A 14,710-nucleotide genomic window follows, 5' to 3' on the forward strand; every position below is an offset into this window, starting at 1 on the left:
GACAAGAGAGCGCAGACTCTAGGCCAGACCGCCGCATCTCGGCTGTACCTCGGCAGCATCTCGGCAGCATCTCGGCAGCATCTCGGCAGCATCTCGTGGCACCGGATCGAGTCGGACTCGTCGTGGTCGAACTGCCGCCAGACGGAGCGCAGCTTGCGTCCCTCGAGGTTGATTCCCATCCCCGCCGTCACCGCCTGCTTGAACTCTGGGTACGAGCAAGTGCCTAGCCAAAGGTACAGCCTGCTCAAAAGGCAGCGGCCAGCCAAACCTCGGGGCAGGTGCGGCTGCCGTCGCGGTCCGAGTCAAAGTCCTCAAACGCCTGCAGCACGTCGTGCAGGCTGCGCCCCCGCCACAGCAGCCTCAGCTTGATCTCCTCGGCGATCAGGGCGAGCTCACGCGCCTACATCTCGACTCAGTGCGCCGACGCATGACTCGCCAGTGACGCAGCAGCGGCCTCCTCGACTCGAGGGGGAGGGGGGGGGTAGGAGGGGGGGGGAGGGAGGGGGAGTAGGAGGGCAGCCCGCGCCTCCCAGGCGCGGCAAAAGTTGTTGCCGACGATGGCGAGCGGCATCGCCATCACCGTCAGCCCGGAGATCATCACGAACCTATCGAGTGCGTGTTGTGGCTCGGATTCAAGCCCTCGTCACCGAGCGGGCGGGGTCTTGGAGAGGTCGTCACGCGCCCCATCAGGATCCTGCCGCCGGCGGTCTGCGGCGAGAAGTCTCCGTACCCGACGGTGGCCATCGTGACGAGGATGAGGTACCAGGCGGTGGGGATGTCGAGGACGCGAGGGCCGTCCCGCTCTGCGTAGGGGTCGTACCTGTCGAATGTATGAGTCATGTCTCCTTGTGTCCTGTCTCATCAGTCCCGCTCTGCGCAGGGGGCGTACCTATCCATTGTGAAGTGGGGTTCACATGGGCCGCTGCTGGTCGCCGGCGGCAGAGTGCGTGCGGGGCGTACTCGAGCGCGAACAGCAGCGTGCCTGAGGGGGAGGGAGCGCTTCCTTGCTCACGGTGACGGGGTAGGGAGGAGGGAGGTGCGTGCACAAGTCGCCGAAGAGTGTGACGAGCATGAAGAGGAAGTAGGTTGGGATGAGGAGGGCGGTGAAGGACTCGGTCAGGGTCTGGCCGAGGATGCGGCAGCCGAGCATGTGCCTGGTCAGCTTGAGGTTAGGGTTAGGGTTAGGGTTAGGGTGTGGGTTAGGGTTGGCGTTAGCGTTAGCGGCAGCCGAGCATGTGCCTGGTCAGCTTGAGGTTAGGGTTAGGGTTAGGGTTAGGGTGTGGGTTAGGGTTGGCGTTAGCGTTAGCGGCAGCCGAGCATGTGCCTGGTCAGCTTGAGCAGTCGCAGCGAGGAGAAGGCTGCGTTGAGGTGGAGGAAGGTGCCGCCCGCCGGCTGGTAGTACTGGCCCGGCAGGTACATCTCTAGCGCGGACTCGTAGAAGAGGTCCCCCTCGGGGGTGGAGGCGCAGGCGATGCGGAGGATCAGCGGGAGCAGGGCGAGAGCATCGACCCACAACTCCGAGTCTCGCAGCGGGGTGGGGTAGGTGGCGAGGCGCAGCGCGAGCTCGGCGGTGAACATGGCGGCCAGCACGCAGTTCCAGGCGAAGAGCGGCTCTTCGTACGGCGGCGTGAGGCTGCCGAGGTGCTCCTCGATGGCGGTCGCATTCTCGCCGTACAGCTCGAGCGCCGACGAGACCTGCTTGGAGTGCTGGTGAGACTCGACGCCGAAGGTGATGATGGAGGCGAACGAGACGGCGAGGATGAGCAGCGCAAACATCAGCGCGTTGCCGGACGACGTCGGCGAGGCGAGGAACCGGTAGAGCCGGTCGCGGCTCGAGACGCACCCGGCCGCTCTCCGCTCCTGAATGTACGTCTCGACCTTCCAGTTTGTGAGGACGCGCAGCGCCGGCACGGCGCGCTGATTCAGCCGCAGCACCCAATGGAAGTTCAGCCGACCGTGTCGCCGGTGCGAAGGCTCTGAAAAGATGATGCTCGCTGTGCTGTGCGCGTTCGCAGATCTGCTCTGACTGGGCTCGGCAGCGCCCTTCTCCTCCGGAGCGAGGCTGGAGGAGGTCCCGCTCGAGGCGCCACTGGACGCCATGCGACGGTCAGTGCTTGCGGCCGGCACTCTCTCTCTCTCTCTCTTGCGGCCGCTAAGTTGCAAGGTCGATTTCAGAAGCGGGCGGCGTGCCTTTTTAAAACGCCGTCTTAAAGAAATTTTTTGCCGCTTTATTTTATTGTAGGTAGGTCTGATTTTTGTCGCCGAGCTTATTCTTTTGGTCGAGATCAGACCGGATGGCTGCTCTCTCCTCCGTCTTGGCGGCTCTCTGCAGCACCGCGTGGCTGCCCGCGGTGCAGCTTCCGCACGCTCGCGCCGCGTCGCCGTACCGGCCCGCGCCGGCCCACGCTCCGCTGCCGGTCGTCATGATGGCCAAGAAGGCCAAGAAGGGCAAGGGCGGCGGAGGTGGACCTGGACGTTGTGGTGAGCGACGCGGAGGAGCGGATGAAGAAGAGCCTCTCCTCGGTGCAGGAGCAGCTCGCCACGCTGCGGGTCGGCCGCGCGACGCCCGACATGCTGGACCGCGTGCTCGTCGACTACTACGACACGCCGACGCCGCTCAAGCAGCTGGCTTCGGTGACGTGTCCGACGGCGACGCAGCTGGTGGTGGACGTGTACGACAAGTCCGCGCTCGGCGACGTCGAGAAGGGGCTGATGGCGTCCGACATCGGGATGACGCCCTCCAACGACGGCTCCGTCATCCGGCTGAATGTGCCGCAGCTGACGAAGGACCGGCGAGTCGAGCTGGCCAAGACAGCGAAGGGCATCGGAGAGGGCGGCAAGACCGCGCTGCGCAACGTCCGGCGCGACGCGATCGACAAGATCAAGAAGGCCGTCAAGGTGGCGTAGCCGCAGCGCAGCATACACACACACACGCACACACACACATGCAAACACAACAAACCGGAAGTACACTCACACACACGCGCGGACAACGCACGCACGCACGCGCACGCACGCACACCGCACCCACGTGCACCAGGCCTTGCTCTTTACTGCCGTGCGGCTCCCGAGACTGGGTCCTCATGCTCCACCTTCCCGTCCCTAGGCGGCGGGCCTGTCTGAGGACGCTTCCAAGGACAAGGAGGGCGCCGTCGACAAGAAGCTCAAAAAGTACGAGGGCAGCCTCGACGAGGCGGTCAGCGCGCGCGAGAAGGAGATCACCACGCTGTGAGGCCGGCGCCCCGCGCGAGTCCGGAGAGCGGGACGTGACGATGATCGATGTCTCGATACGGCTTTATGATGGATAGACATGACTCATGAGTGGAGTCTGCGTTGAACAAAAAACTGGGCACGCGCACGACGCTGAACCTCTCGGCTACGGGACCGGCCCCAGCTTCGGCTGAGGGCTAACAAGCGCTGCCGAGCCCAAAAGCCAAATCACTGTAGAGTCGTGATTCGTTCTTGTTGGTTAATAAAAATCTCTCTCTGAACCCGCGTCTCACGACCCATCGGCCGGCGGGCTCTCTCCTCGCGTCTCGGGGTCTCGGCTACGGGACCGGCCCCAGCTTCGGCTGAGGGCTAACAAAAAAACAAGCTGCCGAGCCCAAATCACTGTGGTGGTCGTGGTTTCTTGTTGGTCTTCAAAAATCTCTCTCTGTCGTGTCTCGACCCATAGCCATACCCTAGGCCTAGCTAGCCGTACCCGAGCTGTCTCTTTGCTTTTGAGCATACACAGTAGCGCGAAAAAAGAATTGTGCGAAAAAAGAAACAAAAAACCAAAACCGACTTAAGAGGGCTCCCGCGGCGATCAACACCGCAACTCCTTTTCTAAACTTAGCGCACTGCTCGGGCGAGAGCTCAAACACGTGCCGCGTCTCGTCTTCGCCGCCGGCTACGCGCACAGACACAGTACGCGGCAGCGCCGACACGTCAACCCGCGTGTACGTCAGCGACGGGTCCCGCACGCCAGACGAGGCGCATGCGTGCAGCGGCAGCGCGTGCGCCATGCGCTCGTCGCTCCACTCGCCCAGCAGCCGCCGCTTCGTCTCGTCGGAGACGTGCACGCAGCGCTGCAGCAGCGCCGCCGTCTCGTCCTCGGGCCGCTCCAGGTCCATGACGACGTTCGTCGAGGCGTGGAAGCGCGTCTCCAGGTCGATGGCCGCCTGCTCGGCCGCGGCGAGCTTGCCCTGGTCGACGCACATGCCGCACACCGCGTGCGCCGGGCAGCCGCACTGGCCGCGTTGTGGGCGCACCGCCGCGCACGGTCTTGGCGACCGCCGGCGCTGCGCGCCGGTCGTGCTGCTCACGCTGCCGGCGGCGCTGGTCGCGCGCCTGCCGATCGCGCGTGTTCGCGGCGGCTGCATCTCGTGCTCGTTTCGCTCGCACCCGAGCGGCTGTCGCCAGGCGCTTCAGGTCGGCGGTGCTGCGCGCGCGGCCGTCGGCCAGGCACAGCCACATGTCCTCCTCCTCGGCAGGCTCGCACGGCTTGCCGTCGAACTGCGGCTGGCGCCCGCGACGATGCTTCGCCCAGGCCGGGCACGATGGTGCCGCGACGAGCGGCGTCGAGGCGACGGCCATCGATGGGTCCAGAAGACTTGGAGACACTTCTCGACCAAAAAATCAAAAAATCGAGCACAATTGCGTTACATGGGCATGGCCGGGGTTTCTGCACCGAACGATCTTACTTTCGGTCTATCGAAAGTGTGGCGCCATAAAATTCTTCTTTTACGCCCACCGCCCCGCCCCGATTGACTTGATTGCCGACGAGAGGCCTGAGCGACGCCCTGAGCGACGCCAGGAGCAGATATGTTCCCCTTCGCGGCTTTGTTCGGCCTCTCGCTCGTTCTGCCACGCCGCGTGCAGATCATACCGAGGGCCCGCGTCGTCGCCTCCGCCGCAAACGACACGCTGACCGTCGGTGACGCGCTGGCGGGCTCTCTGCGTCGGAACATTGCCGACCTTCCGGAGCACGAGCACCTGGCGAGGGCGGAGAGAACGCTAGACGCGATGCTCGTCTCCGGAAGTGCCGAGCTCGACGCGCTTCAGCGCGAGTTTGACCGCGACCTCGCGCAGACGAGCGACTCGCTCGACCAAGAGCTGACCTCCGGACTGCAGCGGGTCGCTGCGACGTACAATGAGACGTTTGACTACGCGGCAGCAGAGCTCGATACTGTATTTGCCTCCACCCGCGACGGTGTATCGTCGTACCGCTTTCACAGCCAACACTCCCAACACCGCCGCCACTGCCGCCGCCACCCGACTCGCCTCGGTGAGGCTTGCTCAGCATCTGCGACTCACAACACAGCTTTCCCTGTGATTAAGGCGTCCGCCGCGACCTCGCCTCGCTCGTCGAGGCCGCCAAGGGCCCCGCACCACACCGCCCCTCCGCGGCGCCTCTTCACGCCTCCAGCTGTGAGCAGGCTGCCGCCGAGCACAAGGCCCGCACACGGCCGCCGCGCCGCCGCCGCGCCTTCCGGCACCTGTGGCGCTCGTCTCGCCGCGCGTTGCGGTCTGGGGCGTACCGGACGCACGCGTGGTGCTGTCCGACACCTCTCCACATGTCGTGCTGTGAGCAGGTCGGGCGCGCCGAAGCACCCGGTGGTGCTTGTCTCCGAGGTGTCGGCCGTCGCGCTCTCCCTCCTCCTCCTCGCCGCCGCCGCCGACGCCGCCTCCGCCTCCCACGCCCTCCTCCCCGCCTCGTGGCCGGCGGTGCGGGCGCTCCTCTGCCTCTGGGTGGGCTCGTTCGGAGTCATCCTCCTCCGCTCGGCGACGGACGATTGGGTGGGCCCCCCCTCTCCCGCCGCCGCCACCGCCGCAAACACCCTTCGCTCCCCCCCCCCCCCCCCCCCCGCCCCCGCCCCCGCCTCGTCTCACCCCCAACACACACACGCGCGCGCGCGTGAGCAGGCGGCCCTCGCCCTCGGTCTCGACCCCGTGGAGCGCTTCGCAGGCAGCAGCGGCGGAGGCGGCGGCAGCGGAGGAGGAGGCGGAGGAAGCTCTAGCGGGCGTCGCAGCGGCGCGGGCGGGAGGTACGTGCGGTGGACGTACGACTGGGAGCGAGACGCGTGGAGGGAGGGCTGACGAGCGCGGCTTGTGGGCATCGCGAGAGTCGTCGCGGTTCCTCAGGTGAAAAAAAATCAAAAGACAATAACAACTTACTAAGATGATCATCTAGTAGAGGTGTCCGTTTTATTTATTTATTTATTTAGACTGATGCTGAATATGAGATATGTCAACTGACAGACCCCTGCACGTTTCAGCTGCACAAAGATCGCACGTGGCGGGGACCTGTTCCTTTTTTTTACCCATATCTGTGGTATCTCCCCTAGAGTAGAGGTGTCCAATTTTATTTATTTTTATTTAGACTGATGTCTATCACGGCTCTCTAGGTCATGCTCTAGGTCTGGGGGCTTGGCCGCGCTGCCCCCGGCCTTCTCACTTAATATTATTGAGCTTGTGTATGATATGGCAAACGCTTATTCTCGCACATTGGGCTTCAAGGCGCCGAGGGCGACCACAAGAAATATTGTGTCAGATAACACGCCTGCGTGGATCGCGTCTCACCAATGAATCCTCGCTATACCCAACGCGGGTACGCGGCCAAAGGATATCCGCCTCGAGAAGCTCGAGAGAATGCCGAACGCTACTTGTCGCCAACACGAGTTGAGACTTGAGAGCTGCCACCGCGCGTACCCGCCTCGCCCCACAGCCACCACTGAAGCGAGCCCGTGCCCGGCTGCACGCCGTGCTGCGACTGGTTCCGAGGATCGAGCGCCGCGAATCTGGCACAATCGGATCGCGGTCGGAGCGCTGCTGAGCGCTCGGCCGCGGGTTTCAGTGCCACGTGAGTGAGCGGTGTGTGTGTGTGTGTGTGTGTGTTCGGGTACTCTCGGCGCATCTCATCACGATCGCGGGTATCTCGTGATCTCGGGTAATCCAGGCTCCTCACGACCTCACGATCTCGGATAATCTTGGGCGCCGGGCTCCGCCGGCCAGTCGCCCGCCAGATCCGGCTTCGTCGGGAGGGCGTCGTCGCGGAGCACCATCGCCGCTGTCGGCGCTCCTGCGTCTGTCCGGGGGCGCGTCTGGGTGGCAAGTGGCGGGGGCCAAGCTGAGAGTACTCCGGGGGTCGATTTACTGGGTCCACTGCACACCGCTTCTGGACCCGTCCAAGAGCCTCACTCTCCGGACACGTTCGCTCGAGGGCTTAGTTGACGGCCGATGTTCGACGGTCAAAGCTCCAGACGCCGCGACCAGAGGCCCACGCACGGCCCCAGGACTCGTACGGAGTATGGTGTGTGCCTCACGAGGCGGAGAGGCCGGGCGTGAACTCCCGTAGAAGCTCGCAAAGTGCGGATTTTGGAGCGCCGCGTCGGGACGTGGACCTGCGGCGGGGCCACAGGAGAGGCCAGAAATCATTTGGGCGGTTAGACTACTACAAACCGGTCGCGGTCCCGTCCAATTTGGTCCCTTGGCCGGCCCCGGGCCGCTCGGCACCGACGACCGAGTCGCAGTCGGTGGCACCGTGGAGGCTGGAGAGCCTGGAGGTGGAGCCTGGAGCTGGACGTGGAGGCTGTGGAGCGTGGTCGATTTTGAAAAAGCCCAATGCAAAAATGTGCCGCGCTCGCCCAACACGCAACACCAACAGCCCGAGATTCGCTCCAACAATCTCCTACGTTTCAGCCCCCCCCCCCCCCCCCTTCTCAACGAACACTCGAGTATAGCTCTACATAATGCCAATAGCCGACGCCACCCCTCAGTACCCGAGCGCCTTGGCGAGCGCCTCGGCGGAGTCCGGCCCCTTCTCATGCATCAGCCCGCCCGCCAGGCCCTCCCTCACCGCCTGCAGCTCGGCCTTGGCCGCCTCCGCCTCCGCCTCTGCCGCGTCGACGCGCCGCCGCAGCCCGGCGATGAGCCTAAGGCAAGTAGGCAACGGGGCTGCATGGGTTGCGGTGCAGCGAGGGCGGTCACTGCTGCCTTGCCTCGACCTCCTTTCTCCAGCTGTCTCTCGGCTATCTCTCGGCTGCATCTCGGCATTCTCTCCCTCTCGTCTCCCTCTGCCTGCCCTCGAGCTCCTCCTTCTCCTCGCGCAAGTCGCCCATCCGCGTGATAGCCTGAGAGACGAGGAAGTACGAGGCAGTCGCTAGAGACGGCCCCGGCGACTGCGGGTGAAGGCGCGTCTTTAGCACTGCTGCTGCTGCTGCTGCTGCTGCTACGACGACTACTGCTGCTGCTGCTGCTGCTGCTAGTGCGTGCGCCAGCGACTGCAGGTGGAGGCGCGTCTCGATCTTCTCGCGGTTCGGGTTGAGGCTCCACGTGAAGGACGCCTCCCGCGCCTGGGGGGCGAAGAGCGAGTCTCAGACCCGGGTGGGGGGGGGAAGAGAAGGGGAGAAGGCCCTGTTTATGGCCGCCCGCCGCGCCTTTTGCTCCGTCTTGGCCTGCAGGGAGAGCGCGCGCTCGATCTGCCTCACCTGAGGGTCGGCAGGGTGTTGTGTGCAGGGTGTTGTGTGGCTGATGTATGGTGAGAGGTCAGGGTGTGGTCACTTCTGCGAGTGTGTATGTGTGTGAGAGAGTGTGCGCGCGGCGCGGCGCGTGTGTGTGCGTGTGCGCGTGTGTGAGCCCCAACGGACGCCAGCTTGCGGGAGTGCAGTCAGTGCTTACTACCACCAGCCCCACCTCGGACGTCAGCTTGCGGAGCTTCTTCTCGGCAGCCTCCATCTCGGAAGGCGCGAGCGGCGCGGGCGGCGCGGGCGGCTCCGAGTACATCGACGAGAGCGAGGACGTCCTGCTCGCCGGGTGGAGGCCCGCCGCCTTGCCCAGCGCCTGAGGGAGGCCATGCCTTTGCAGTCTACTCGTTGGCTCAAGCGGACCGAGGCCCCGGCGCCCTTGTCCCCTCGCGCCTTGTCGACGTTGCTCGTGCGCGCCAGCGTGACATGGTGCCCTCCTCCTCCTCCTCCGCCTCCTCCTCCGCCGCCTCCTCCTCCTCCGCCTCCGCCTCCTCCTCCTCCGCTCTGGCGCGCGTTGGCGGAGCTCCGCACCTCCGCCGCCCACTGCCTCCAGGAGCGGTTTGAGTCGTACACCTTGAAGGCCCGCCGCTGCTCCGGCAGCGTCTGCTGCGCCTGGGGTCGGTGCGAGAGGACGACCCTTCTTCACTCATCAGTGATCACCGCGACTGCTTAATTTATCCCTTCAATGAGTCTGCTTCATGAGTCTGACTGCGCCTGGTCGGTGATGACGCGCGCCCCCATGCCGGTCGAGGACCCGCCCTCCACCTCCTCGTCCGCCTCGTCCACCTCGGTGTGGTCAAACATGAAGACCTGCGCCGACCAGAGCGAGCAGTCATCGGACAGTGCATCTCTATCGGAGGCAAGCCAGCTCGTGTCTCACCTGCGCCGTCGCGTCCAACGCCAGTTCGGCAGCGAGCTGGCTTTCGGCGGCGTCGTCGCCGCCGGCGGCGGCAGCTTCGTCGCGGCAGATCGCGACGAGGAGCTTCTTGGAGGACATGAGGAGGCCCTGATGGGTGATGATCATCACTCAGTGTGACGCGGGCGCGAGGAGCTTTAGGACATGAGACGCGCCTTCGTGCCCTGCGCGCCCTCGGCCGGGTCCCCGTTGACAGAGACGATGCCTGCGGTGAGTCGTGCGGGGAGCAAGGTGAGGTGCGGTGGGCAAGCCCGAAGCGCAAAAGCACTAGCGCGGCGCGCACGCAGCGGGCGGGTTAGCAGCATCAGCAAGAGGCCGCGTGAGGGGGTGTGGAGGCGCGTTCGAGTGTGTGTGCGTTCGAGTGAGCATTGTCGGGGAGGGCGCACAGTCTCCGAGCTTGAGTGTGCCCTGCGCGGGCGACTCAGTGTCGATCTCTGTGACAATGGGCGGGTCTCCGCCGGACGACGTGAGCACTAGCCCGATCGGGTGCGACTTCGAGGGCTTGTTGATCGTCAAGACCTGGCGATGGTCGGGGCAGGACGCCGGTTTCGGCGGGCGTCACCTCTCGAGTGCTTGTGAGTCGGGAGGAGTGCCGGGTGCGGGAGGGACGATGGCGGTGCGGGAGGAGAGCGCGCGAGGGGCCGATAGCGGGCAAGGCGTCGGGCAGGTGGGGCACCATCTCCGTTATCCTGTGCTGCACAGAATCGACCGCAGCGGTCGGCGTGGAGGCTGCGTCGTCAAAGGCGTAGCAGGAGCCGGCGGCATTGGGCTTGCACATCTCTGCGCCGCCGTTAGCCACCGGTGCCCCTCCGAACGCAGATAGCGTGTTTGGGCGGCGCTGGAAGGCGTCTGTTGCTCGCCGTAGCTCGCCGCCGTTAAAATCTCAAAAAAGAAATTTCACGCCGGATACGAGAGACGAATCCCTGGGACCCTGTCGTGTGGGTGAACCCTGCCCCGCCCCCCTCCGTGTCGCGATGCGCTCCCCACTCCCGTTCCCCTGTGTCCCTGATCGTCCTTCCAAGATCCTGCTCGTGCAGGTGGGACCTTGTCCTCGTCCTCCCATCCCTCGTTTGGTTGCTCTGTTTCGTCTTTCTTTCTTTCTTTACACAAAGGGTGGGCGACGGCTAGCACCACCACACTCCTCTCCTTAAAATCCCTGTGTGGTGGAGGCGTGCCGTCCTCCCATCCCTCCCTAGGTTAGGTTAGGTAGAAAGGTGAAGAACAGCCAGGCTCGGACTGGACACCAACGCGGCATGGGTGGACGCTAGACAGATGATGACGGCACGCACGAGCGACACACAGACACAAACAGGCTCACAAGACACACAGCCAGCTGGCTGCCACACACCCTGAGTTGGCGTACACATAACTCAAGGCCACATCCTCCCTGTCGCCCCCCCCAGCACTCCACGGTGCCAAGAGTACAAACAAGGGCACAACGACACAACAGACGACAGGAAGTAACATGCGAGGCTAGAGCAGGCTTGCTCCACCTCTAGCAATCTCGCCGCCCGGCGAGGCACGGACGAGATCGTGTGTGGGGTCTTGTGAGGTGTCTATGGACGCACTCCTCACAGGCTAGCTGCCTACTGCTAGCCCTATCTCGCACTCACGGGTGATGACAATTCATTGTATGAGTGTATGCGAGCAGAGGCGCGTGTGCGAATTCTAGGCCGCACGTCGTGGCACTATGACGGAGGTAGACGTGCGGCCTCACAGCGCGCCCGCCGCAGGCTCGGCAGTGCGCGCGTGTTAGCGAGAAAGTTGCGGGTAGAGCCATGCCCGACTTTTCTAAGACGAGCCCCACGCCACGGATGCCAGCCGTGCCTTCGCGGGAGTCGTCTCTCGAGCCGCGTCCCGTCGGCACTGTCCCTGAGTGCGTCCCGCCTTGGCGGCACACACTCTCGACGAGGACAGTCCTGCCTACGGGAACGTGTCGCGCACCGGCGACGGTTGCGGCGTGGTCGTTGTCTGTACGAAGCGAAGATGGCACGACCACCGCCCTGCATCGCAGACCGGGCAAGGAGGGGCCTGCTCCCGTTCCGCGAGGAACAGGAGGTCTCCCCCCCTCCCCCGGCCTGAGCAGCTACGGGTGGAAGGCAGCCCCTTGAGTCGAGGGCGGCGCGACCATTGCCCTGCCTCAAAGGCCGGAGACCTGATCAGAGCAGATGTTCGCGCCGCCCCGCTCCGCGCCGCCCGCCGCCGCGCCGCGCCGCCGCCCGATGATTATTAATTCATTATTAATTAATTAATAAGTAATTAGACCACCCGCCGCCGCGCCGCCCCGCCCTGCGTCGCCCGCTGCCTCGCCGCGCCGCCGCCTCGCGCCGCCCGCCGCTGCGCCGCGCCGCATTCGCCGCCCGATGATTAATAATTAATAATTATTACCCGATCATTAATAATGTGTGTGTTTGTTTGTGTGTGTGTGTGTGTTTGTTTGCGCGATGGCAGGGAAGGGCAGGGCAGCCGCGAGCCGCAAGTGGCGTCGGCGACGCGGCGAGGACACGATGGTGACGCCCACAGCGCAGCGTGCGCGGCAGCAGCGCCGCCGGCGGCCCCACGCCGCATCAGATGCGCTCTGAGTGAGTCAGGCTGCGCTGCACAGCCTGCTGAGCACGCTCCCGACGAGCAGCGCGCCACGCGGGCCCGCCGCGGGCGACGCGGGCGGCGAGCCGACGCGTGTGTCGTAGACGTAGGCAGTGCTGGCGAAGCGAGGCCCGGTCGGCGCCGGCCCCTGGAGACGGTTGCAGCAGGAGAAGCGAGGTAGAAGACACTGTTGGAAGGGTGGGGAGCAGCCTGCCGTCGAGCGGCGCGCCGCGCAAGCCCGCTGCCGGCGACCCGATCGGTAGTCATGGTACAACTCAGCGCGCCGTCGCGCCCTAGACGGCCCGCCCTGGCCCTGTGGACCCTCCCACACAGCTTGGCGAGGCTGCACAGAATGCCCAGAGCATACTGAGCAGGCTGCCGTCGAGCGACGAGCCATGCTGGCTCGTCGCGGGCTGCGAGCTCGAAGAGACCCGCGCAGAGCGTCGCCGAGCCATGCGTGCCCGCCCGCTCGCCCGCGGCCGCAGGCGTGGAAGCCAACCATCCTGGCGTCTATGGCAAGCGCTCACATGCCAAAAGGCACCTCGCAGCGCGCGAGACGTGACCAAAGTGGCACGTCTCGGCGCCGCGCGAGCAGCCGGTCGACGTCGGCACCAAGCGCGCGGCCGCCTGGCGCCTCCGAACCGACAGGGGCGCCGCGGCACTAGAGAGCACTCCACCGCCATACCGTTTTTATGGCGGGGTCTTCCTTGCTTGGGTTGCTGCGCTTTCTTTCTTTCTTTCTTTCTTTACACTGGGCACGAGACTGGGAAAAGAGTTTTGTCACCCCTGTGGCACTTGTTCCCTTGGAGTGCTCCAAGTGCCTTGGCGGACGGGAAAACAACGCGGGAAGAGTCGGGCTGGTCCGGCGCCTGGTCGGCTGGTAGGAGCTAGGAGTCGGGGGAGAGAGCGTAGGGGCTGCTGTGAACCTGTGTGCTGAGACCTGAGTCACAGAGCGGAGCAGGAGCGGAGTGGTATATCACCAGGAGCGCGCCCCCCAGCGCCCAGGCTAGCACAAAAAAGAGGGCAGCTCTCAACACGGAGTGTTTTCGGTACACAAGTCTTATCCTCGAATCCTCGTCGCACGCCGTCGATGCTGATCGCTGGGTGCAGCGGCAAAGCAGCACGCAGCTCACACCAACTCCATATACCCGTCCTTCTGCGGTCTGGCCCCAGTGGCCGCGGGCGAGAAGCCGGGGCCGTTGAGGGAGTTCCTCGCGCGGACGCAGTTGTCGCACACCCGCTTCGGGGTCGGCGACCCCGGCACGGGACGGCGGCCGGTCGAGCAGCTGTCGCACACGACCTGGCCGCAGCTGCGGCAGTGGTGCCGCCGCCGCAGCAGCGTGAACGGCTTCGAGCACAGCCGGCAGGACGGCTGCGAAGCGTCGGGCTGCCAGAGGACGCCATACTTGGCGGCCGCCCGCGCGGCGCGCGTCGCCGGCCGCTCCCCCGCCGCGAGGGCGCGCGCCTGAAAGGTTCGCGGAAGTTTCACAGTGCAGCGGTATCTCGGCTCTGCTGTCTATGCTGTATCTCGCGCCTGGTGGCGGTGCAGCAGCGCGCGGTCGGGGAAGAAGGCCGGGTGGAGCGGGTGGCCTGTTCACAGCTGCATGCGTGAAGAGACGCCGTCCACACCTCGGGGAGGAGGGCCGGGTGGAGCGGGTGGCCCGGCCGGATGACAGAAGTGATGAGGGCGTCGGCAGCGTCTCTCCGCCTGTCCGTCTCCTCCTTGGCCGCGCGCGGGTTATTTCGCAAGTAGCCCTCGGCAGTGAGCAGGGCACCGTCGAGCCTCGCCAGGTCGGAGGCGGACAGCTCGGAGCGGACGCGGCGCGAGCGGAGGATCGGCCGGAGCCGGCCGACGAAGGCGGAGAGACCGTCGAGGTCGAGCAGCCTGCAGGCGCCTCGTCGGTCGTACCTGCGGGAAGGGTCCGAGAAGGGTCCGAGACAGCTGTCTTGACGCAGCACGCTCCTCGCCGCGTCGTACCCGGTGGGCGAGCGCGCGGTGAGCAGCTCGCGCGCGGGCGGCAAGCAGAGCACCGCCCACGGGAGGGCGAGCAGGCCTAGGAAGTGTCTAGGAAGTGTCTAGGAAGTGTCTAGCAGAGCACCGCCCACGGGAGGGCGAGCAGGCCTAGGAAGTGTCTAGGAAGTGTCTAGGAAGTGTCTAGCAGAGCGTAGCCCACGGGAGGGCGAGCAGGCCGAGCAGTTGCCGGGCGAGGAAGAGGGTGAGCTCTGCGCGCCAGCCGCGGCTGTCACTCGCAGAGTCGCCGGCTGGCGTCGCAAAGATCACGACCAAGCACGCGGAGGCCGCCCCGCACACGCAGAGCAGCACGAGGGCGTCGTACAGCAGCAGCAGCCGCAGCCGCGCCGCGGGCGCGTCGGGAGTGATGAAAGATCGCGACTGGCGACGGCTGCGGGCGGCGGCGTACTCCCCGTCCGCCTCATAGCCCGCCCCCGCGCCGCCGCCCGCCGCGCGCATCGACACCTCGGTGCCCTCGCAGCCGGGCGCAAAGAGGCGGCGAGACGGGCGCGAGGGGGGGGCGCTGCCGCCACGGCACCAGCAAGCAGACGGCGGCGGCGGCGGCGGCGGCGGCGGCGGCGGCGGCGGCGGCGGCGGCGATGAACGCATCGGCGACGGACGGACCTCCGACAGAGTCTCCGAATCGCGGGGCGAGGCCGGCCTACAAGAGGCGGCTGTAGGCTCGTGGAT

General features: G+C 65.6%; 7 protein-coding genes across 7 annotated transcripts in view; 2 read left to right on the plus strand and 5 right to left on the minus strand.

Moving 5' to 3' along the window:
* Positions 1 to 244: 244 nt before the first annotated feature.
* On the minus strand, positions 245 to 2,100 carry EMIHUDRAFT_117824 (hypothetical protein; the record flags this gene model as incomplete). The annotated part of the gene is made up of 5 exons (XM_005772163.1): positions 245 to 400; positions 679 to 820; positions 915 to 982; positions 1,013 to 1,154; positions 1,418 to 2,100. The coding sequence occupies 5 exons, from the start codon at positions 2,098 to 2,100 to the stop codon at positions 245 to 247; spliced, it is 1,191 nt and encodes a 396-aa protein (XP_005772220.1).
* A 381-nt stretch (positions 2,101 to 2,481) lies between these two features.
* EMIHUDRAFT_75352 (hypothetical protein) lies at positions 2,482 to 3,232 on the plus strand (the record flags this gene model as incomplete). The annotated part of the gene is made up of 2 exons (XM_005772164.1): positions 2,482 to 2,898; positions 3,107 to 3,232. Coding segments are annotated over 2 exons (543 nt in total), but the record flags the coding sequence as incomplete, so codon positions are not given.
* A 1,524-nt stretch (positions 3,233 to 4,756) lies between these two features.
* Positions 4,757 to 6,081, plus strand: EMIHUDRAFT_470036 (hypothetical protein; the record flags this gene model as incomplete). Its single annotated transcript, XM_005772165.1, has 4 exons — positions 4,757 to 5,354; positions 5,421 to 5,509; positions 5,577 to 5,781; positions 5,908 to 6,081. Coding segments are annotated over exons 1-4 (1,014 nt in total), but the record flags the coding sequence as incomplete, so codon positions are not given.
* Positions 6,082 to 7,207: 1,126 nt separating this feature from the next.
* Positions 7,208 to 9,504, minus strand: EMIHUDRAFT_242549 (hypothetical protein; the record flags this gene model as incomplete). The annotated part of the gene is made up of 7 exons (XM_005772166.1): positions 7,208 to 7,302; positions 7,444 to 7,541; positions 7,764 to 7,916; positions 8,266 to 8,336; positions 9,039 to 9,144; positions 9,217 to 9,317; positions 9,388 to 9,504. 7 exons carry the CDS (start codon positions 9,502 to 9,504, stop codon positions 7,208 to 7,210), a joined length of 741 nt encoding a protein of 246 aa, XP_005772223.1.
* Positions 9,505 to 9,560: 56 nt separating this feature from the next.
* EMIHUDRAFT_242550 (hypothetical protein) lies at positions 9,561 to 10,201 on the minus strand (the record flags this gene model as incomplete). Its single annotated transcript, XM_005772167.1, has 3 exons — positions 9,561 to 9,628; positions 9,810 to 9,942; positions 10,100 to 10,201. 3 exons carry the CDS (start codon positions 10,199 to 10,201, stop codon positions 9,561 to 9,563), a joined length of 303 nt encoding a protein of 100 aa, XP_005772224.1.
* Positions 10,202 to 13,216: 3,015 nt separating this feature from the next.
* On the minus strand, positions 13,217 to 13,402 carry EMIHUDRAFT_49515 (hypothetical protein; the record flags this gene model as incomplete). Its single annotated transcript, XM_005772168.1, has 1 exon — positions 13,217 to 13,402. A coding segment is annotated over one exon (186 nt), but the record flags the coding sequence as incomplete, so codon positions are not given.
* Positions 13,403 to 13,428: 26 nt separating this feature from the next.
* The window catches only part of EMIHUDRAFT_369360 (hypothetical protein), a 1,782-nt gene continuing 500 nt past the window's right edge, over positions 13,429 to 14,710 (minus strand). Inside the window, exons 3-6 of the mRNA XM_005772169.1 lie at positions 13,988 to 14,704; positions 13,641 to 13,918; positions 13,544 to 13,569; positions 13,429 to 13,474 (exon numbers count right to left, since the gene is read on the minus strand). Coding sequence (XP_005772226.1) covers positions 14,165 to 14,629 — 465 coding nt within the window. The 5' untranslated portion in view covers positions 14,630 to 14,704 and the 3' untranslated portion in view covers positions 13,429 to 13,474; positions 13,544 to 13,569; positions 13,641 to 13,918; positions 13,988 to 14,164. The remainder of the gene's footprint in view (positions 13,475 to 13,543; positions 13,570 to 13,640; positions 13,919 to 13,987; positions 14,705 to 14,710) is intronic.

Source organism: Emiliania huxleyi (genome assembly GCF_000372725.1).
Source record: "Emiliania huxleyi CCMP1516 unplaced genomic scaffold EMIHUscaffold_363, whole genome shotgun sequence".
Taxonomy (NCBI): Eukaryota; Haptophyta; order Isochrysidales; family Noelaerhabdaceae; genus Emiliania; species Emiliania huxleyi.